This window comes from Schistocerca americana, chromosome 10, assembly GCF_021461395.2.
Source record: "Schistocerca americana isolate TAMUIC-IGC-003095 chromosome 10, iqSchAmer2.1, whole genome shotgun sequence".
NCBI classification, from domain to species: domain Eukaryota; kingdom Metazoa; phylum Arthropoda; class Insecta; order Orthoptera; family Acrididae; genus Schistocerca; species Schistocerca americana.
The window spans coordinates 158114825-158139034 of NC_060128.1; the positions used below are offsets into that span (position 1 = coordinate 158114825).

At 37.8% G+C, this 24210-nt stretch overlaps 1 protein-coding gene across 1 annotated transcript in view; it reads left to right on the top strand.

Moving 5' to 3' along the window:
- The window catches only part of LOC124552499 (glutamate-gated chloride channel), a 436122-nt gene that overhangs the window by 376806 nt on the left and 35106 nt on the right, over positions 1 to 24210 (top strand). The window contains exon 12 of the mRNA XM_047126783.1: positions 3060 to 3119. Coding sequence (XP_046982739.1) covers positions 3060 to 3119 — 60 coding nt within the window. The remainder of the gene's footprint in view (positions 1 to 3059; positions 3120 to 24210) is intronic.

Consider the following 24210-nt stretch of genomic DNA (forward strand, 5'->3'; position numbering starts at 1 on the left):
ATAGTTACTTATCAACTGAGTACACAGAATGAAATTCACAAGGACTTTATGCCAATTTATTGACTTGTTCCCTGTTACTATCTTTGTCAGCTGCGTGGTGAAATTGTGCTGCAACAGCAGACATTCACCCTTCAGCTGCCAAATTTTACAGTTTTGTGTTTTCTGTCAATACCTTGATGAATATCAATTTGTGACCAATTAGCATAACTCCTTCATGGTGCATCATTTATTTTTTATTAGTGTGTATAAGAATCCCTATGACTGTGAAGGAGCTTCTACAATAAGTCTAATTATCAACTTTACACAATATTGTTGCTGCATAGTATGCCCTTCCTCATTTTTTCATTATGTGTAAAACAGCCAAATGTGCAGAAACAACTGTATTTCAAAATATCAACTAAATAATAAATAAGCAACTGAGAATGAAGTTCAAAGTGATAAGAGGAATGCTTACACAGTTCATGCTATTAGAACATGGGCTCTGTTTATACAGCTCCTCTTCCATCTTCTTGTGCATTTTGAATGTGATTGTTACCTAGAATGTTTTGTCAATAGCTCTTTGGCACCTCTTTCACTTGCACATATGTACTAATTCAGAAACTGTGCCACTGTTTTGTCTGTAAGTGAACAAAACACTTCACTTGCTTTTTGACAACTTTGGATCAATACATGAAATTCATTTTTCTTCAGCTGCAGTAGATTCTGATGGTTTTTTACAATCTAATAGCATTAGTACTGGAGCAACTGCTACATTAGGCCCCTAGCTGAGACCCTTTCTAAACTGTCAGAAAGTATCTGATTGCTTGTATAAGAATGTAAAATTAATGACAAGTATGTACACAATTTGAAATTAGCCAGCATTATACCCTGTGCTGCTCAGTAGCACAAGTTAAAGAGTTCCTTTGTTTCTCATCTTCTACACTGCCTCATTGATCATTGGAAGGCAACACAGTAATTATAATTTTTATGTTTGGTGACTGCATATTAGTCACTGACACTCCAATGGAGGTCCAGCTACCATAAACAAAAACTGAAATATGAATTAAAGAAAGGTCATTTACTAGAGGATATTACTCAGTTTGCATAATCAAAAAGTAAAGCCTTTAAACTGACTGTTACTGTAATGCTGTCTAACTAGACTACGAGGTCATACATAGATAGAGGTATGTTTATAAAGGGGTGAGTAGAGGAGAATGAAAAAGCAAAATAATCTTAATAAACACAAAGTCTTGAAATCTGTGGTTTCCCCAATATGATGTATTATGACTGAGTACATGAACACCTTATGACAGAGTCCCCAAAGGTCCAGACTGCAAATATGCACTTGAGGTCACACACCTTACAACAAGTGTTCCAGTTCGCCACTGTTCGTGTGAAGGCAGGCTTCTCATTGATGTCCATACATGTTCAAAAATCCCGTTCGTGTTGCAAATGTGTTGACAACCATCCACAATGCATTCCCAGAGTTAATTGACACTATCAGTGTAACTGGAATACAGCAAATTCTTTAAATATCCCCACACAAAAGAACCCATCAGGCTGAAGTCGGGATCTGCGAGGTGATGGTACTGGCAAGCTGTGACCAGTACTCTCACTGTCAAAATGCTATTTTTCATTACTTAGGTATCTGGAATGATGCAAAAATCAAACGAGGACAGTGTATCACTTTGTAATTTATACCAGACTTGAAGTGTTTCAGACTAAATATAGTTTTAGACAGACTCATAATTTTAGCACGGTCACACTTGTGCATTCATCATATTGGGAAAAGCCATCAGTTTCAGGACCTATATTTATTATGATTATTTGCTTCTTTCATTCTCATCTACTTATCCATTTCATTTGTACCTATAGTAGTCAATAAGCCAGTATAATAGTACATTTATCAGTCGTTCTGCTATGCTGTACACTTTCTGTGAACAAGGATTTTTCTCTGGGTGTAGAGTAAAAAATTAAACTGCTTCTCCTGGTTGCATCAATGTTCTGAAATTCTTGCATAAGAGCCAGTTTACCAGCCTATTGCTTATGATTCTCCATATCATTATATTGATAGCCATGTAGCAGTGTTTTTTGTATGATACACACATTTCATAATAATCTACACGAAAAATCTAGGTAAATTTAATGACTGTGAAAAAGTGTTCCAAAAGCTGAAGTTCCTTATGTGCTTTAGATGAAGTATACACATTTTACAATTATAAATTTATACCCTTGGTTTGAATATGTAGTGGAAAAATAAATGTTGTTCTTAGCCTGAGTGCAATAATCGTAAATTGTCAGCAACACAATAAGTATACTACAATACATAAACTTTTTTGGTTTGAATATTTAGTGGAAAAATAAATGTTGTTTCTTAGCTTGAGTGCAATAATCGTAAATTGTTAGCAACACAATAAGTATACTACTATACATAAACTTTGAATAGACGCAAGTGTTGCCATCAGTATTGTGTGTGTGTGTCTTTGTGTGTGCTAGCTTCAGTGACGTGATAAAACAGCCACATATTCACATACAGAAGCTTGTGTGTCACTGTTCTGTTTGTGAGACACACACATTCACAGGCCTTGTGTCATCAAATAAGCAAATGATTTTGTGAGCACTTAGCACAAATTTTACAAAACTTATTCTTTATGTGCCAGATGAAAATTTAAATAGGGTTGCCAACAACTCATGTTTTCTGTCATAATGTTGCACTGTCTAAGCACAAGAATGGTGGTAGCCCACTTCTCTTTTAACTGTTCACCACTCTTTGCTTCACAAGACAAGCAGTTTTTGATATCACACAAGAGCTGCAGGTAACTTAAACTAGAATACGGTAGCTGTCACTGTATATGCTAGCAGACTTGTTTTCCTTCTCTCATTCCGCAACAGCATTGCTTGCAAAATCATTACAAAATATTCTTGTTAAATTTTGCTGCTGAGAAAAGCATGTTGACCTTAAAATTTTGCCACTTCGTAGTGTTGGCAACCCTATGATCTCAACACTTTTCATTCATGTGTGTTCTGCAGCCACGGTTTTGTGTGTGTCACGTGTTTGGTTCTCTCTGTCCTTGTTCCAGCGACTGCCAGCAGTTCTCAGCCGAATTGGCATAATTATGGCCACTCCGCTGGTAAGACAGGTAGAGCATTCGGTTGGTAGCCGACAAACATGAAAAAGAGAAAGAGAGACAGACAAAAAGCGCATCGCAACGCATCGCAACTTTTTCTTTGTTTTTTGTTTGTTATTTTTTCAGTACTTCTGTTGTGCATGTTTCCAGTCCTGTGTGTAGTAGCTACATGCTTCACTCTTCACTTCACACTGTGCCTTTGTGCGTCGCTTCTCTCTGGCTTCAGTGCTGTTTTGACACGCAGAGATGCTTACACGTAATAGAGCAAACGGGGTTAGTTATATATCCAACGGGTTGTTTTCTCTCGAGGTTTGCTGAGACGAGCGGGGAGCATTTTTGAGTGCTCATTTAACTTTTTGTCAGTCCGATAGAAAGCAGTGCAAAATTATTTATTATCTGTAACTTTGTTTTAAAATGCACTGCAGCTGTAAGGTCAGTTGTAGTCATACAGTTCCACTCTTGAATTTTTGACATTTTTGGAAGGATCTTTGTATTTTTTCCAGCTGCAATGACAATTGACATGAGAATGTTGCCAAATTCTGAAATATTTTCATTACAAAAGATCATTTGATAGATAAAAAAATCAGTGCCTACTGAATGAATGAAACATTCTGAAATACAGGTAGATGTGTGTGGTCACATTTTACAGTGAATAACATTTATGCAATGTAACAAATTGAGAGAAAGTGTGAGAATTATGAAAATGCTCAGATCTTCACAGCCAGCTGTATTTACTATGCTTCTAAAGTGGGATGGTTAACATCATAACTGTAACAGTACTAACATGATAATTCCAACTGTACTACTGTGGCTGTAATTATTTTCATTAGTGTGGTTGCATCACAGAGTGCTTCTTCCTGTCGTTATATACTTGGTAGTCCTTGTTATTTTCCATACATCCTATGCTGAGGCTCCAGACCCAGTCAACTTTTCCCTGCTCCACCACTCCCTTCCCCATCTGGGATCTATCTGGGATACGTTTCTTCTCCATATCTCAAAAGATTATGAATATATAAACACCAATGCATAGTTTAATCACAGATACTTTCTTACTATCTCATTGCGAATTTTTTTATGTCATTAATGTAGCTTTTAATTCTAAGGAACTTCATTTTTACTGCCGTCATTTTACTTGTGGTTCTGTGCAGATGATTATATTACCCAACCCTTAAGAGTTGTCATTATGTTTGTATTCAGACACAGTTATTTTGTATAGTGGAATTTTTTAAATTCCATCATAGGAGTTTTCTGCTGCACCTTTAGTATGTTTGGCACCTTACGTTTGTCCTTTTATACCATATTCTGAAGATATTTAACGACTGAGGTTCTGTTAATTCTTCTAATTTCATTCGTAAAAGCCATCAAATTTTCTCTCTCATCATTCAGTCCATCACGCTGAAGTAAGAGGTACATTTTTCTGTTTTCAGCCAGGCCTCTGAGTTTGTTTTAACTTCATAACTTAGCACTTGGTTTTGAAAAATCACAGTTGCACAGATGTTTGTGCTTCACATACCTTACACCATTTTAGTGTAGAATTGGATAGCTGCTCTTTTGACCTGTGTTAAATGAATCTTTCTTCCCTATGTCAAAGCCGCCTCACTCAGTTAAGAGTTGCACTTTATATTTTAGGTTGTCAGTGTCTTCTGGTTATCTTGACAGTTTATATTGCCATAATGTATCATGTTTTCTTATTGAAAAGTGTTTCTGGAGGTAATTTGACTATCCTTTGATTTACTATGTTTGGCCAAAGCATTGATGAGAACTTCATAAGTTAAATTATATCTCCTAGCACTTTTTACAGAAAGTTTCCTTTTAATTATGTGCAGTTGCTGAGTGTAGTATCTGTAACTGTTTCAGTGTTATTGCCAGTGACTGATATACTGAAGTTTCTCATTTCTGTGTGTTCCTTATTTTCACAAATATATTCATTTAACTTAACTGTTTCTATAATTGTAGGCAAAAAGCTGCTTCTAACAGTTTCATGACTTTGGTCTAATTTGGTCAGTCTTTAATGTAAAGTTCTGTGTTACATCATTTTCAAATTAAAATTATTCAATAGAACAAAATAGGTTTTTCCACTATAGATAGTGCAGTTGAAATGTTCATAATAATTAGTCATACGAAAGAACAAAGTACTTAATGAAGAGGAACAAATATATCTGATTTTAAGAGTTTCAATAGGTTTTAGTAACATGTCTTATGTTACATTAGCCGGAAGACTTTCATATGAGTTTCATAGGCTTATATTGTCTGTAAAAGTGAGGCCTGTCTGCTTTTCCTGGTGGTTCACAAATACAAACTTACGGTTGAGTGCAGGATTTGTTGCTGTCTGCCTAATTCAAGAAACAAGTTTCAAGGTCTAGGAGGAAACTTCTTATATATTCTTTTTCAGGTTTCTGCATTATGCTCGTATGGAGTCGGTAGTTCTAATTTTACTAGTCTTCTTGGAAACTGCTACTGCATTCCACTCACCATGAGCTACATTGTGTCTTGTTCTTACCTGTTTCAGACCCCCCTTTAACTTGGAATGCAAATTTATAAGTTGATGGGGTCTTGTAAGAAAAATATTCATAGTATGTTATATTCATTGGGAAGAAATTTTTATTTTCTCATTTACACAAAAATTTAGGATGCACATCATTGTACTGAAAATGTTTGAAAAGCTATGTCAGTCAATAACTGCTTACATTTAAAAGTTAAAGAAGGTAGCACAGTGCACAAAAAGAGCAAATTTCGTGTAAAGACTATTCAGTTGAATAAGATACGTCAATAGTACTTTGGTTACACTTAGCCCATCAGCTTATGTCTGATACAGAAAGCTGTTACTATCTGTCAAATGTTATCATACACATATTTGTAAAGAGATATTTCATCAATGTCAGGGTCACACTGGCTTTCAAGGATGTGTATATATTTTAAGTATTATTATTTTTAATTGAAAATTATTAGCTTTTTACTTAAAAATGTTTCTTGATATAAAGCTTTGTGTAGGAACATGGATGGATTTTGTTGATGAGTGTATTCTGTGGCCATTAAAGCTAACTCCAGAGTAACAGATTTTAGACGAATTGAAGGTATATGTTACTTTCTTCTGTTTCATACATAATATCTGACTGCATCAAAAAATGTCTAGTGTATTAATTTTTCTGCATAACTGATGATGTAATAGAACAGTTTCTGTTTTGCGTCAGTGAATGGGTTGAAATTATTCATGCACTCACACAAAACATTGTTCGAATAATATGCTGTTTGTAAATAATGGAAGTTTCAGTCTCTGTCACCAGTCATGTGAAAAGATTGACCTCTACTCCTATAATTAATTCTAACTGCTTACTTTGAACATTGTGAAAAACAGGGTTCAATGTTGAATGCACATAATGGCAAAACTATCATCAAGTTAAAGGATTGTTTGAAAACTATTTTTCTGGCCATGCTCCTGCTGGAGGTGGTTTCTGCTTTCCTTCCTCTGATCTATGAATTCATTCCCCCCAGTCAGTTACAGGGCAACCTGCAGTTCAGTATGGACTCCAAATGATGGCACAATTCGACATTTGCATGCCACAGTGAAGAAATTTCATTAACTTTGTATTTACTTCAGCCTGTGTTATGTCTTACGGAACATAGTCAATCCACCCAAAAATTTGTTTTGTGACATGCTCCTGTACAAAGAAAAGTGTTCATTTCATCTTGTCTCAAAATGCTGTAGTTGATATAACACTGTGATTACTTCTCATTTAACTCTTGAACTGCTGTCATATTTCAAATTCTGGATCAGTATTTTAAATCCAGAGGAGTGCACAATGAAACCTTTGCTGGCCCACGTAATATCTTGGAACTAGTCTTAAGATCCTAAGTGGCACTGCAAAACAAATGTCTGTCTTCAGTCATAGCTGCTGTAGGGACTTGAGATGATGCATTTTCATTTTCAGCGAAGCTTAATTATTTTCTTTCGAAACATGAAATATAATGTCATGTTGTATAGCCCACTGCATTTCATAGTTGAGTGTCAGAAAATCTCATGGATGATGCAGTAAATAACTCCTACAGAAACTGTATTGCTAAAAAAAGTAGACTGGAAATCGACAATGTTGTTGTCATTCAGGCTGCAAATCTGAAATGAAGTCTCCCTCATTTGATAGAGTTGTGGCAAGACCAGCAAACAGATATAAAAATAAACATTAGGGCTAACTTTTGGATATTTGTTCATCAGGTAATTGACTATAATGTATGTTTGATCTGAAAGCTAGCTCTTATGTTTACTTTTGTTTAGGTTTGCCAGCTACGTCACAGCTTCATCCGATGGGTGAGTTATAGTACACATCTCTTTCCCATTCTTTTTAACTGCTTCTAATAGAACTGTCTTTGCCACAGCATTCATCTACTGTTGCCTTATCAAGCACGGCATCCGTAATTTGATAAACAACTACACCTATTTGTCGGTGTCTAATCGATTTTGAAGCGGCGTAGTACAGTATTGTAACTGCATTTAGTTAAACTAATGTAGAGAACGGCTTGCAATATTATGTAGTGTACATTAGGAAACAGAACACACTGAAGGACTATTCATTGTCACACACGCACAAATCAGCTGGGCTCACTGCAGAGGAAATGGGTGTATAGCCAGGTGTAACACAATGGCATAATGAGAGAATTCTGAGGTCTCTCAAATCCAGGGTTTCTTCTGGAGATCTGAAGACAGAACATTTCATTCCAAAACATTTAAAGATGTTGACCCCTTTCCCGTATGTTGGTGCCAGATAACTCTTCCTTTGCTGCTTCTAAGTGTAGTTGTTTAACTTGTATTTACTCTCATTCAATGCATTAGAAAACATCATACACATATTTGATAATCCACCCCCTCCAATTATAACATTAAGAAACATTATAACATTAAAAAAAATAGATTGAATGTATGCATCAAATGTGATGTTGCAATTTCCTCCCTTGTAGCCATTTACAGCCCCTGACCTCTGCTAAGAATGATGAATGGTATGCTACATGTAATAGCCTCCTCTTTGCAAAATTGTGCGTACATCTGTATATCGTGGCTCTTCTCATTCTTCATCTACGCTTTCCCTGCTTTTAGAGTACCTGTTGTTCTATATTTTTTGTCTTTTCTTTTCTTTTTAATTTTTTCTTTCATTTTGGAGAGGCGTTGGGTAAGTAATAGGTGTTGCTTTCTGTTGTTAATTATGACAGTTTGTTGTTAGGAGTAGTTTATAGTGTAGTTAGCTGTGTGGTCTCACTGACATTCTGATCTTTTTTTATAATGGTGTGAGTATTGTGCTGAAGGCAACAGCACATCAGCAGTGGAGATGAAAGCTTATTAGTGCACTTGCGTAAAGAAGAGATAGATAAAGTGGATGTACAGTGGAAGAAGAGTGAAACACACTCAACTTAATACTAATTCTGCAGCTATAATCCTCTCAGCATGGCACATATTTTTGGATCAAGTTTCCAAAACATTACTTTAGACATTACCAACTAACATTAGTTCAGAGTAATTCAGTACAGAAAGATGTCAGTGTGCTTGAAAGAAAAAGTTGTAAAAAGAAATGATTGCCAGTATTTCAATTTTTTTAAAATTCAGTTTTTTTTCATATTCACTTACAGCCTTTGACCTATCATTCTCATGCCATTTATTCAAATTTTGTGCAGCATGTTACTTAATTTTAAAAAATAATAACAAAAAACAGGGTTCATCCTCTATTTATGCAATGAACTCTCATTGGAATGCTGTATGAGACTACCTGTTTGGTACATTCTGATTACATTTGTTCTTGAGTAATAAGCTGTTTAAGGGTGTAATTGTGCTTTCTTCAAACTTAAACATCTCTGTGGAATAAACCGATACATGAGTATAAGAAAGAACATGCAAGCAAAGAAGCAAAACAGATAAAAAATAGTTACCCACAGTAGACGTCTCACTAATACCGTGAGACGCTACATCTAGTGTCGGTAATAGGCTGAATTTTACCAGTCTCTAAGTTTCTTCAGGAATGCCGTATCATCTGGAGCCACTCTTTGGTGATTAAATTCTGCAGAGCTTCCAGACTACAGGGATGTCAGTCATTACATTTCACCTGCTGCTCCAAATAGTCCGAGACATTTTCCACGACACTAAGATTGTGTGATTTACTGAGACAGTTGAAGTGCGCCAGGGTGCTTGAGTGTTTGTGAAACTGGGAATGTTTGCATGCAGCCTCACGAACAGACTGTTGTCATCTCAGAAGAGGGGTTGCGCGCACCGTACTCATTATGAAATTGTAGAGCAGAGGGTAACAGTCAGTCACCGAGAATGTCAAAGTAAGTAACTTGAATGAGGAGGCCCAAGTCACAGTATGAACAACACCCCCAGCACAGCACACAACCACTCCTAGCCAGAACTACGCCTCAGCACACTATGGATCGGGCCGTGGGTGCACTCGACAGGAACAATCCTTTGAAGTGAAAAAGTCCACTAAGCATGGGCTCTAAAATACATACCTTAAGATATATCTCTTCTGTGGAAAGCTCTTTGCATGCCTTATCTCAAGATGAAGTAGTATGGACCCAAACAAGAAAAAATTCTCTTATAAACATGAGCTCCATTGTGTGTACCTTAAGAGTTATGAGCACTTGTTCAGTAGAAGGGATGTATTTCACAATAGTGAAGATGGACAAGTGCACATAGCTCCTAAGGTATGCACTTTAGTTCTCATATTTACTGGACATTTTTTCCTTGATCTGATGGAATTACATTTTCCTTGAGACATGCAAGTCTCAACTTTATCTTTGATGTTGATAGAAGCCACAGAAGTGAATTAAAATTTGTGCCATGGCTGGGATCTGAACCCAGGTCTCATGTTAGCTAGGCAGATGTGCTAACCACTACATCACTGTAGCAGTGTGGATAAAGCAGTGTGGTGTAATGGTTATCACATGTGAAGTAGGCAGTAGACCAGGGTTCAAAGTTTACTCCATTTCTTCAGCTTCTATCATTATCAAAGATGTGACTCTTGAGGTTTTCCCAGCGTGTCGAATATTCCACAAGATTTCGGGATTGCAGCCGGATCTCATTGACTTCTTTCCATGATATTTTGGCTGACAACCTTACAGCCATCTTCAGGCGAGCGTTTGACACTGGAGATTGCTAGTGCGAGTCACTCTATTTATACGTAAAAGTGCCGCAGGCGCGCATGCGCAAGTTACCGTAGCATGCGCGCCACCTGTCGATTCCAAGGCCCTCTACAATATTACTGCATATATGGAGCGCAATCGAATGCGTGAAAAAAGTAAAACATGCACGCAGACGTGTCCAAAACAATAAAATGCAAAATTTCAATATTAAAATTACTTGTCGCTCGACGTGTCAGAAGCCATAAAAAGTTTTCTTTTGGTTGAAATTAAAGAAATCAACGGGTCCCAGGCCTTATTCAATAAAAGCTGCCATCACGATTAATGAGATTATCCGCTAAACGTATTTCCACAGATTCCTTCACAACTGAATCCCAGAAGAATCTCGATGTGGCCAAGATTTTCGTGGCCGAATAATCCATAGTATGTCCTGTGGAAATACAATGTTCGGCTATAGCCGACTTACTTGGCTGTAAAAGGCGAGTGTGGCGCTCACGTTCAACGCAGCGGTCGTGTACTGTGCGTGTGGTTTGACCAATGTAGGCTTTCCCACACTCGCAAGGTATTTTATAAATTCCAGCCTTCCGTAATCCCAGATTATCCTTGGCTGAGCCCAGAAGAGCACGAGTCTTTGTAGGTGGCCGGAAGATTGCTTTCACACGATGTTTCTTTAAAATTCTGCTACTTTCGATGAAATGTTCCCGACATATGGGAGAAATGCTCTGGACTTAAACACCTCCTTATCCTCTTGATCTTGTTGGTGGTCACGTTTTTTCCTCCTTAAAGCAGTACTGACCTGATGTGCAGAATATCCATTATGTTGAAATACCAATTTCAAGTGCTCTAATTCGTCTGCAAGGCTGTCTTTATCAGACACGACATGTGCCCTATGCACCAACGTTCGAAGGACGCCCATAGTTTGTGACGGGTGATGACAGCTTGACGCCTGCAGGTACAGATCCGTATGCATGGGTTTTTGATAGACCGAATGCCCCAATGACCCATCCACCCTGCGTTTAACCATGACGTCCAGAAATGGTAGGCAACCATCTTTTTCAATTTCCATCGTAAACTGAATGTTTGTGTGGATGGAATTCAGATGTTGTAAAAACCGTGAAAGCTCTTCTTCACCGTGAGGCCACACTACAAAGGTATCGTCTACGTACAGCCAGAAGACTGTTGGTTTCAACATCGCCGAATCGAGAGCCCTCTCCTCAAAGTCTTCCATATAAAAGTTTGCTACCAGAGAGGACAGAGGACTGCCCATGGCAACACCGTCAAGTTGCTCAAAATATTCATTATTAAATAGAAAGTAAGTAGAGGACAGGGCATGGTGAAACAGCGCTGTTATATCGGCCGTAAACTTATTGCCGATAAGTGACAATGAATCCAAAAGAGGGACCCTCGTAAAGAGTGAAACAACATTGAAACTTACTAACAAGTCCGAATCCTTCAGCTGTAGTGTTCTCAGTCTATTGCTAAAGTCCGCAGAGTTGCAAATATGGTGCATACATTTGCCAACAAAAGGTCTCAGTAGCGAAGCCAAATGACTAGATAAATCATATGTTGGAGCACTGACATTGCTCACTATGGGGCGTAAGGGCACATTATCCTTATGGATCTTTGGAAGACCATATAACCTCGGTGGAACTGTGAGGTCTCAATCTTTTCACAACTTCTTGCGGCAGAGAAGAGGAGTTTAGCAACTCTGACGTTTTCCTTTCTACTTTCCGAGTAGGGTCTTTATCAAGCTTCCTGTACGTTGTCTCACTCAGCAAACTATATATCTTCTGATCATACATATCATACATATCACATGGCAACAGCACAGTAGCATTCCCCTTATCCGCCGGAAGGACCACCGTCTGAGTATCTTCCCGTAACTTGCGCAGCGCAGCCCTTTCCATTGAAGAAATGTTGCTCTTCTGAGGTTGAGTTCTCGTAAGGGCGCGACATGTTTCCCGCCTGATTTCTTTTGCTGCTTCGCTGGATAGAGGCCTGACAGCTTCTTCAACAGCACTAATAAAATCTGTTAAAGGTAAGGTCCTAGGTGTCGGTGCGAAGTTCAGACCTATCCCAAGTACCGACAGTGTCATGTTGTCTAAATCCTTATCCGTGAAATTTACCACAGAGTGTCGAAAAACATCTTCTTGTCGTGACGTTGCTGAGAGTCGGTCGAACTTCGATGATTGTCTTAAAGAATACTCCTGGCGGACCCATCGAGATCCTTCTGGGATTCAGTTGTGAAGGAATCCATGGAAATACGTTTAGCGGATAATCTCATTAATGTTCCACATCCTGGAGGACCTCCTCACTACGGATCAATTGGAATGAAAGTAAATCTAATCTAATCTAATCAAATCGTGATGGCGGCTTTTTATTGAATAAGGCCTGGGACCCGTTGATCTCTTTAATTTCAACCAAAAGAAAACTTTTTATGGCTTCTGACACGTCGAGCGACAAGTAATTTTAATATTGAAATTTTGCATTTCATTGTTTTGGACACGTCTGCGTGCATGTTTTACTTTTTTCACACATTCGATTGCGCTCCATATATGCAGTAATATTGTAGAGGGCCTTGGAATCGACAGGTGGCGCGCATGCTACGGTAACTTGCGCATGTGCGCCTGCGGCACTTTTACGTATAAATAGAGCGACTTGCACCAGCAATCTCCAGTGTCAAACACTCGCCTGAAGATGGCTGTAAGGTTGTCAGCCAAAATATCGTGGAAAGAAGTCGATGAGATCCAGCTGCAATCCCGAAATCTTGTGGAATATTATCAAAGATTTTTTTCTTTCTTTTTTTGACCTATACTACTACCTCTCAAAATATGGAAAGCAAAGAGCTTGCATTAGAACAGATTTGTCTCACAGTATTTTTGAATGATCCTTCCTGTCATATCCCTCAATGCTGACCATTCCTCCTGGGACACCCTGCATATAAGACACCAGCACAAGGGGTGTGTAACAGATACCAGTCCCTGTAATCCTAAGTTGTGTGGAATAATTCATGCCCATAAATGGCTACTGTGGACCAAAAATGTCTAATGAAGTTGTCAATGAAATGTTATTATACCACTGAAGACCTTTGAAAGTGATTTTCACAAAATTACATGAGACGGATTCTCAGATTGTTTCCTTATAATGTTTATGGCCAATTGTGTACTTTTATTTCATAAAATAGCTGTTGTCTGCTACTTCTCCACTTCTGTTGTTTGCTGTCTGTCCAATCTTCTTCCTGATGCCCCTTTGAATGAACCAAATCTTTAACATCTTGCATCCATCTTCTAGGTGGTCTTCCACATTCTCTTCATCTAGTTCATAGATTCTTCATTGGAGGTTGCCATCTAAGTTAATATTTTACTATCTGTGGCAATGAGACTAGTGTCTTTTTCCCCTATAATTTCCTGTATTCTTTCATTTCTGACATGTTCCAGTCACGAAATGTGACAACTTCTTCACCAAAAATTCATTTCAAGGGACATCAGTTTATTTTTCTCCTTTTTGGTTATCTCGCATATCTCAGCACTATATTTAGTGATACTCTCTGTGATTGGCTTGTACAGCATCACCTTCTATCTCTTTGCAATTTTGTCATGCTATAGCTAGCTGTTAAATTGGCCAAATACTCTTTTTCCTTGCCCAGTTTAATTTGTGGTGTCTTGTGTGCACCTTCCATTTGTTGTACAAGTGACACACAAATATTAGCTGTATAGACATTTTTAATGTTGCTGAATCCTACACTCAAATCTTCTCTGTTATCTTCACCCACTACAAGTTTCTTGTCAGGCCCATTTTGAGAGTCTTCATGCAGTTTTCTGAACATGTATCTGGATTTGTATTTGTCTTCAGCTATTGGGACATGGCCAGCAATGGAGATTGAATTATACAGTATTTCTTGTCCTACAGGTAAACCCATTCCATGACAGTTCCTCTTCCAGTTCCGCAAAACTATTTCTGAGTATACCTTATATTAATGAGCACCCTTGTCTTAGACTCTTACTCATGGTCACATTATCTATAGTGGAATCAGATACTAGTTACAAGAATATCTGTTGTATTTGCAGTATGACAAACTGAAATACCATTTGTTAATCACAGAAAGGGAGAAAATCCTGTTTTAAGGAGGGGAAAAATAATTTATTTTTCTTAAATTTCTATGACCTAGTAGCTTTGCTTCACATGATACCAACTGGCGAATTAAATAATTTCAGTTTAAATGTAAACTTGGTGTAAAGAATTTAGGGGAGGCATAACATTTTAAGCAACTGAAAGTGGTGTAAAAGTTCTAAAGCAGTGTCTGAACTTAATCAGTTAATTAGGACACTGCTGAATCTAACTCTGGCAATGGTTATTGCTGCCCCCAATCTAAAGATTGGTTTGATCCAATTCCCCATGCTAATATATCCTGTGCAAGCCTCTTTTCTGCATAACTATGGCATCCTACATCCATTTTAACCTGCTTACATTATTCAAGCCCCCACTCTTCCTTCTGTTATCAGATTGACAAGCCTTTGATGCCTCAGTATGTGTCCTGTCAACCGATTTATGCTTTTATTGAATTTTTGTTATAAATTTACTTTATCCTCAGTTGTGTTCAGTACCTCCTTATTAGTTACTTGATCAAACCATTTAATCTTCAACATTCTTCCACATCAACACAGTTCTCTTCTTGTCTGAGTTGCTTATCATCCACATTTCACTTTTGTGCAAGGCTGCATTCCAGACAAATACCTTCAGAAAAGACTTCCTAGCACTTAAATTTATGTTAATAAAAGCCTCTTTTTCAGAAATTCTTTTTGTTCTGTAGACAGTCTGCATATCATATCTTCTCTACTTCAGCCATCATCTATTATTTTACTCCCAAATAGCAGAACTCTTTACTACTTGTAGTTTCTCATTTCTTAATCTAAATCACTCAGCATTGCCTGATTTTATTCAGTTACTCTCCATTACCCTTGTCTTACTTTTGTTGATGCTCCTCTTATAATATCTTTTTCAAGACACTATCCATTCCAGATTCAACTGTTCTTATGATTCTTTTGCAGTCTCTGTCAGAATTACAGTGTTATTGGCAAACCTTTCTTCTCTGTGAAATTTAATTCCCTTTCCAAATTTCTCTTTGGTTTCCTTAACTGCTTGCTCAATGTACAGACTGAGTAACATCAGGGATAGGATTAATGTGTGGCAAAAATAATAGCAAAAATTTCTTTTTACTGTATCAGAACTGAAAGAGCATTGAGAGGCATGTAGAAGCCAAAGCTGAGCCCATGACTTAAAAAAAACCAGTTGCTTTTTTGAAGCAATCAGTATTGAAATTGAACCTGAGTTCATGGAAAGAGTTGACGAGAATTGCAGTGGCTACTGAAAGCTATAAGTTTGAGGTACCATTTTGCAAGCTATCTCTACAAAACTGTGAAAATGTGTCTTGGCTCAATGACAAGCAAAGAGTCAGCAAATAATGTTGAAAACACCACACGTCTGTGACAGATAATATCACTGTCAGACAGGCAAATAATCCTGCAACATAGATAATCTCTGTGCTCTTTGGTAAATATTGACTATCACTCATAAGAGAAACCTACAATTACAGGAAATCCCAAATGAAGCAAACAGTGCAACTGAAATAAAGAAATAAATAAACAGGTTAACAATACTTACATGCATGTCTGATAGGACAGACACTATTGATGTTCCACAGTTGTACAAAACACTTCAAAATTAATTCGCTGACTGTGAATTCTTTGACATCACCTGTATTAGGTACAGATCTAACTACCCACTAGTGACATATGAAAATTTGTGCCGGACTGGGACTTGCTTATCATGAGCATCGCCTTAACCACTTTGGCTATCTGTGCACACTCCCCAGACTGATCCAGACTTCCATATTTTGCACTGTCTACATCCTTATATATTGTAGTCCACTGAATTCATGAGCTACAATATAAAGATGTAGGCAGTGTGACATATGGAAGTTTGGGCTGATGTGGGAAGTGTGCACAGATAGCCGAAGTGGTTAAGGCAAAACTAATCATAAGTGTGAAGTGAGTTCAACTCCTGGTCCAGCAAAAATTTTCATATGTTGCTAATGGATAGTGGATCTGTACCTAATACAGCTGATGCCAAGGAATTCACAGTCAGTGATCTAATTTCAAAGTAAACACTTCTTACTTTCTACAAAAGAATAATCAGTACACAAATGAATGTGCGGATATGCATATGAAAGCTTACTATCAACATTGCAATCCTAGACTGAAGTACACTTTTCCCTAATTTCTCCAAATGAAAGAGAGCACAGAGAAAGTCTTTGATCAGAACACAAATAAAAAATTGGCTTGAGGATTAGACAAAGTACAAATTTGAAACTGTGCGGTGTAGCAGAGAAGATCCCATTGTAGGTAAGAGAACAATTCACCATAGAAACGTACTGATATATTAACCCTCAAGCGGGCATGCCTATGTGTAAAGTATGGCAACCACAAATAACATTATCTCGTACCATTTTGTTATCGTTTTACAAGTGCGAGATTGTACCTGTTACTTCATCATTGCTTCAACTAACACACTGTTAAGTTGTGCTGTCATACATCCAGGTAAGTAAAAGTAATATAAAATAAACAACAAGCCAAGTGAGAAAAAATTTATAATCCATTAAAGAAAATGGTCCAGATTCTGAGCTAGCAGCACAGTCCCACAGTCTGTGAGATTATTAGTAATCAAACAAGCATTTGGCTGCAATCTGATGCAACTGCACTGTTTATTGGTCCAAATAGGTCATTACTGTGTAGTAACACTTATACATAGCAACAGAGTGATACAGGGAATGTTTATTTTATTAGTGTTTAATTAAACAGTGATTTAGCTCATATAAGTTTATTTTATCATTGTTTAATTAAACTAAGATTAAACTGTGTTCACTGCAGTAACATAAAGACAGATATTCTTTACATGTGTGTAAAGTACGCCGTGTACCGATTTATATTATGAAAATCGGTGTTCACCCACTGAAGGGATTAGAGAATCTAACTCTCAATAAACTTAGTGGCACTCACAACTGGTTGCAAGCAAATAAAATTTTATTAACATAAGCTTTTTGAGGAAAAGAGTAAACACATTATAGCAAGATAGTAATGAATGTAACAACACAGCTGTAAAAAATGAAAAGTAGGGCTGGACAGTGGCTAGCTAAACTTTTTAAAATGTGAGGCAAATACAACAAAACAGTAGAAAATGAAAGTAACAGTGCTGAATAAATTTAATGAATATTTGCAGAGTAAAGTACTTAATAGAACAGTTATAAATATGCCACAAATACTTACAAGATGAATCAAACACCAATACATATCTGTAGCTGTTTTGTTGGGCATCTCTTGATAAATGATATATTTTCTCTAGATTTTCATCAAACCACTGCTTCTGCTTTAACTCTCACAAAACTTCTGCAACATTTCTACAAATCCTTATTGAACAGTGTAGCCACCTAGTGTTCTTTACTTCTGCACCACAATTTACAAAATAGATTATGTGAGAGGACAAATGTGCTACCATATAGATGCGAATAATCCACATATATTTTTTCCCTGTATTTAAGGATGAAAAACTGGGCTGTGCAGATTAATTGTAATGACATTGGTACTGCTCCATCTTCAACAGTAGATACCATTATACTATAGCATTGTTACAGCCTCAGTCTCTGACAAGTAGTAGCACTGTATGAAAAGTATTAACAATGTGTTAACTTGTTGATTATGGCTATAAGTTCTCATTATCACTTACAAACAACTAAAGAAAAATTGAAAATGATTGAAGAAGCAGAGAACATTGTAAACTGTGCATCAAGAAGAAAGTATGTTGTGAGTGTGAGTAGTATTTGTGACTAGTGAAAAAATGAAATGCGGCTCCAAGAAATGAATAATAATCACTGGGCATTTTGCAGCCAAAAGGTGAAGCATCTGTACCCCAAAAAAAGACTCTGCAATTCTGTAGATGAGAGATGGATGTGCGGTGACTTGTGAAATGCACCAACTCAAAGCATTGGCTTTAGGCTAAGAATTAGGCATCACCAATTTTTCAGTCAAAGTGTATTAGACTTCTGGAGGAAAACTACCATTGCTCAATGGTTTCCAGGCGATTAAGAAGAAAAATTAGTGAATTTTCATTGTTATGTGATAAATTTGTGATGCAGACATTACTATATAGTATTGTAAATTGGTAACATGGATCAACTGCCAGTCTATTTTGAGATGCCGCTTGACAACACCGTGAACAGGAAAGGGGAATCCAGCATCATGATATGAATTGGCAGCAATGAGACGTAAAAGTGTACAGTGATGTGTGTAACTGGCAGTGGATGAAAGCTACCACCTTAGGTGTTATTTAAAACGAAAACTATTCTGAAAATATCAGTGAAAGGCAGATTGGTGAAATCAAATTCAACAGGGTGGATGGACAATGACCTTGTGGTTGACTGTGTGGTGCATGTTTGGCAATGTCACACTAGTGCATTACTGGCTATTGGCAGCTTCCGCGGACATATAACTGAGAAAGTGCGAGACAAGTTACAAAAAGGGAAAACTGACTTGGTCATTATCTCTGGAGGCCTGACATGCACCCTACAGCCACTAGATGTGCATAAATAGGTCACTCAAAGCTACACTTACACAATGATATATACAGTGATGGACTGCTGATGAAAACCACAAATTCAATTTGAATGAAAAAATCGAGTGCCCAGATTTGTCCCAGACTTTTGATTGGGTTAAATGTGCATGGGACTCCATTCTGCTGTCAAATATCACAAATTCACTGGACAGAACAGAGGACAACACCCTGTGGGAAGATGGTGACGACAACAGTGTTTATTCTGCTAGTGATGATGATGAAAGTGATGATGAATAGAATAATTATGTTAGAATAATTTTTTGTAAATAAAACACAAATTAAAGCCAATATTTCTTTTCTATTTTCCTCACTTAAAATTAGCGTGTATGGGTTATTCAGTGATGCAGATTATTTGCATATGTACAGTATTACGTGCTCAAGGTACCTTAGGATTCTGTGTTAAAAAAAAGAATGTAGACTTCCTTTTGTGATGACATGATGCAAACTATGTTTGTGCTGTAAGAGGACATTATCATAAAAGCTTTTCCCATTGCCAGAGCAATATTCATATCATTGCTAAGCACAGTTGCCCAATAAGTCTACAGATGGAATAGACATCTATATGACATTGAAAATGCACTTATGAGGAAACATGCGATGAGGAAAATGGACTGACTGCTTCCAGCCAAAACCTAATTCAGGAAAGAAAGGAAAACGCAAGCGCGCGCGCGCGCGCATACACACACACACACACACACACACACACACACACACACATACACACACACACACACACACACAGATATATGGTATTGACCAGCATCTCTGGCTGCTCTAGTCAAACTGCAGCTATTGCATTGAAAGAAAGCAGCAATCTGGAATAGGCAGGGGAGGGGGAGAGATAGGAAGGACTTGGACTAGAAAGTGGCAGGGCAAGGCTGCCTTGAGAAGTTGAGAAGTGTTGGGAGGCTGTGGAAGGGGGGAAGGAAGATGATTGGAAAAAGAAAGGAGCAGAGAGGAAGAGAGACAGGTGGATACGTTGGCAGGGAGAAGTGCACTGCACAGAGATGATGCGGAGGGGCAGGGGAGGGGGGTGTTCAACAGTATGAAATGGGAGAAAGTGATAGGACAGAGAGGATAGAAACTGTTGAGTGGAGGGTGCATGCCAGTAGGTTATTGTAGGCTGAGGCCAGGATAGTTTCAGGGGCAGAGAACGTGTTGTACCGATAACTTCCATCTGCACAGTTCAGAAAAGCTGGTAGTGAAGGGGAGGGTCCAGATGGGCCAGGTTGTGAAGCAGCCACTGAAATCCAGCTTGTCATGTTCAGCTACCTGTTGGGCAACAGGCTGATCCACTTTCTCTTGGCGCCAGTTTGGTGGTGGTCATTCATCCTGGTGAACAGCCCTTTGATAGTTATATCAATATAAAAAGCTGTGCAATGATTTCTATGGCTGGTGTTTGTCACAGCTGCTTTAGCAGGTAGCACAGCCTCTGACGGCGTAGGTAGTCCCCACACACTGCACCAGACAGTCTTCTTCTCTCCTCCCACCTGTACCCCGCCATCCCTCCTCCTCCCCAACCTCACCCCAGGTTGCTGCTTTCATGCAACATAACAGTTACAGTGTGGTGTCCGCCCCCGGTAGCTGAGCTGTCAGCGCGACAGAATGTCAATCCTAAGGTGCCGGGTTCGATTCCCCGCTGAGTCGGAGATTTTCTCCACTCAGGGACTGGGTGTTGTGTTGTCCTAATTGTCATCATTTCATCCCCATCGACACGCGAGTCGCTGAAGCGGCGTCAAATCGAAAGACTTGCACCCGGCGAACGGTCTACCCGACAGGAGGCCATAGTCACACGACATTTTTTTTACGGTCTGGTCAGAGCAGCTGTATGTGTGAGGTGTGCCTGCTTGTGTGAATGTGTGTGTGTTTCCCTTTCTCTTCTGGAGAAGGCTTTGGCCAAAAGTTCAATGTGTAACAGTCTTTTTGTTGTGCCTATCTGCATCTCACCATGTCAGCTTTATGGTGAGTATAAATCTAACCTTTTCATAATTGTTGATATGCCAACCTGGACTTTCTATTGTTTTGTTGTATTTAGGGGAATACTTCTTATAATATATGGAACCATATGGAGCAGCTGTTTAGGATATGAAAGAAAGGAAAAGTGGGGATGGGATATCATCATGAACACTTGATTTTCATGGATGAACATTTAGTTCCAATAAACTCATCTGTTATGTGAGTCTAGTATCTGAGTAATATAATTTGTAAGACCCAAAAGAATTTAAAATCTTCTCAAATACACACACAGCATTGTTGACATTTACTTAAATATTATAGTAATTTTGGGGTCGGCATTGGACGGTGGCTGACTGATTGCCTCTTTGTGTACCAGAATGTCTGTCATAGGTTCAACCCGAGGTAGGAGTGAAGATGTTTTTCTCTACTCCAGTTTCTTTGTATTTTCATGATTTCTGTATTATGAGCCCCCTATGGTGAGAAGCTGATTATTTTCTCATATGAATGACTGACACATTGGCCATTTTCTACTGATTTGCTTTTCTGTAGTTGTTTCACGTCTACCCATGGTGAGCATACTCTGGATCTCTCCAGACTGGTCCAAATTTATATTTCATATAAGAAATTTGACACAACCTCTTGATGACACTGAAAAAGTGTACTAAACATGTAAATACTGATCCACATCCACATTATACATCAGATTAATTCACAGTGGGCATTGACTCCATACTGATTGTTCTGTGCCCCCTTGCCATTATTTCGTACACTATATTTAAATCTTACGGGGATTGTAATGCTGCTTTCTGTAGCTTCAGAGTAAAAATCTGCTGTTATGTTGATAAATATGTGGCAAGAAAGTTGAAAAATTGTCACACGCACATTAAAATATTGCATACACCGAGCTTTATGGATTACTTTCTGTGAGTTGGCTATGCTTGAAATGCACTGCCTTCGAGCTCAGCATTGCTTACGCTTATGGAGGAATGTTCAAAATTTAAGTGAGGGCTACCAACCTGAGATTAGATGCACGTTTTCTTATGAATTCTAAAACTTTTGATCATATTAAATCACAGAACTTAAACAAAATTGTAAAGAAATATAAAAGATCAACAAATAAATTAATCAAGCTAAGCAATTTTTGAACCTCTCTCTCCAGACACTTGTGTTTGGTGGTGCTTGTAAATGCTAATTTGTGTAAATCTTTAAACATGTATTTATATTTTGTCTGTGGATGTACTCTTATATGTCATAATGTTGCGTATCAGAAACATTGGCACATTTAAATTAAGTTCAGATACTTGTGACAAATTCATGCCACCCAAGCTTAATCTGGAAATAGTATGATGTAGAACATGTACCTTGACAATAAACACTAACTAATTTCCCTCATCCCAATATTGTTTGGTTTACCAGTTAGTAACAATTGAAACAGGAATAATGTAATGTACTTTTGGCAAAATGAATCTGCTCACTCAAGAGAAGTTCAGTAGATGCTTGCTTATTGACTTAAGGTCAGTCATATACTCGTCTTTATGTGGCCTCTCATTTGTGAGTCTCACAAGCAGTTTCTCAGAGAAGTGAAGAACCATTTTTATCGAAAGCTATAGTGGTTTGAACCCTTTTGTGTAACTGCTTCTTTTCTGTAGCTACTTTTCTCAGTTCTCAGTTAATTCCCATATTGTTTTCCTCCCTGCCACATCTCAGGAATTATTACGAGCTGTGAGTGTACCTGTGACTGCTGGCAGTCTTAGGGCCAGTTGTATAAAGAAGTTGATCTTAGATTAGCTCAAAAAATGAAACTGGATCAAGCTTAACTCTGAAGTCTGCTTTTACAAGCTGTGACATAGGCGCAAATATAGTGGTGCGGGAAGTATGGAATTTGTTTCTTCAGCTACAGTCTGGGCTCACAGGCTTTTAAGAAGCAAAATCTGAAATCTGTGTTGCATAGATGTTAATCACAGATTATTTTGCGGTGAGATGAGATGATTTAGGCTGTTAAAAATTTATGAATAAAATAAATTTCAGTTACAGTTGTCAGTTCACAACTTAGTGATACTACAAAAGAACTGATGTTGGTTTGTGCAAATACAAGTTGAAAAGAAGTAAATAGTAAAGAAGTTTTGATAGTAAGTTTACCTTCCATTCAGAAGGCTGTTGCACTCAGCAACTGTTATATTGACATGTAAATAACAGATTTCAGCTATCAGTCATACTTTTTAAATTTTATTGGCAGATTTAGATTTCAGCTAGAAACTAGCCATTCTCAATGCACTATCATTTTTCATCAATGCATGTAATGCCTGTTGGGTCAGACTTCATCCACATTTCATTGAATACTGGTCTTGATATTCAATGAACTGTAGATGAAGCCCGACCAACAGGCATTACTTACATTGATCAAAAATGATAGTGCATCGAGAATGGCTAGTTTCTAGCTGAAATCTAAATCTGCCAATAAAATTTAAAAAGGATGACTGATAGCTGAAATCTATTATTTAAAAGTTTTGATAATGCTTTCACACTGCCGATGTTCAGAATTATTATTTTGCTCTGTAATGTTAGGTTATTGGGGAAACCAGTGATGTAAATAATGATTGAAGATAATAAATGTGCCCATAAGATTTTTTGGAGATGGCTAGTAATTAATGTGTAAAAGATTAAAGGATTTTCGTAGTCACTTAGTAGCAGAGTAAGAAACATACATTCAAATGATTTTCAGTGAACATTTAAGTATACAATGTTCAATTACAGCTAATAATTGTTGACTATCTCTAACGTAAATTCTCTCCAGGCTTGAATACCAACAACCACACAGTTTGTATTAAATTTTTAACTACAGAAGGTATGGTTAAATTGCTATGCCAACTGCACACACATTGATGAACAGAACAGTAGGCACATGTGGTTTAAATACTACAGACATTTCTATTTTTCATTTGGTAAATGAGAATGTCTGTTGTTGCCTCATTGGTTACATGTTGGTCTGTGATCCAGAAGGTCTGCGGTCCAATTGTAAGTCAATACAAGAAACTTTTTAAAAAAATTATAAGGTCGTTGGGGTCTAATAATATATATTAATTTGTGAAATGTTGAGTTTCATCGTTTTTTGGACACCACGTCAAACTGTAGATCTCCATAAATCTGGGCGTGTAATCTTCTTCAAATGGCTGAGAAAGGCAAGGATATACCATCTCAGAAAGGACCAAGCCCAGTCCACCACTGTGATGGTCAAATGGTTGAGACTGCTCTCCCTAAGCAGACAGTGCAGTTCCTGTCACCAGTAGTTTCAGCTTTAAAATCTATAAGCTATTGAAACTTTTGTCCACACATAAAGCTACCTAAATCTATGGGGAGCTCTCTGCAA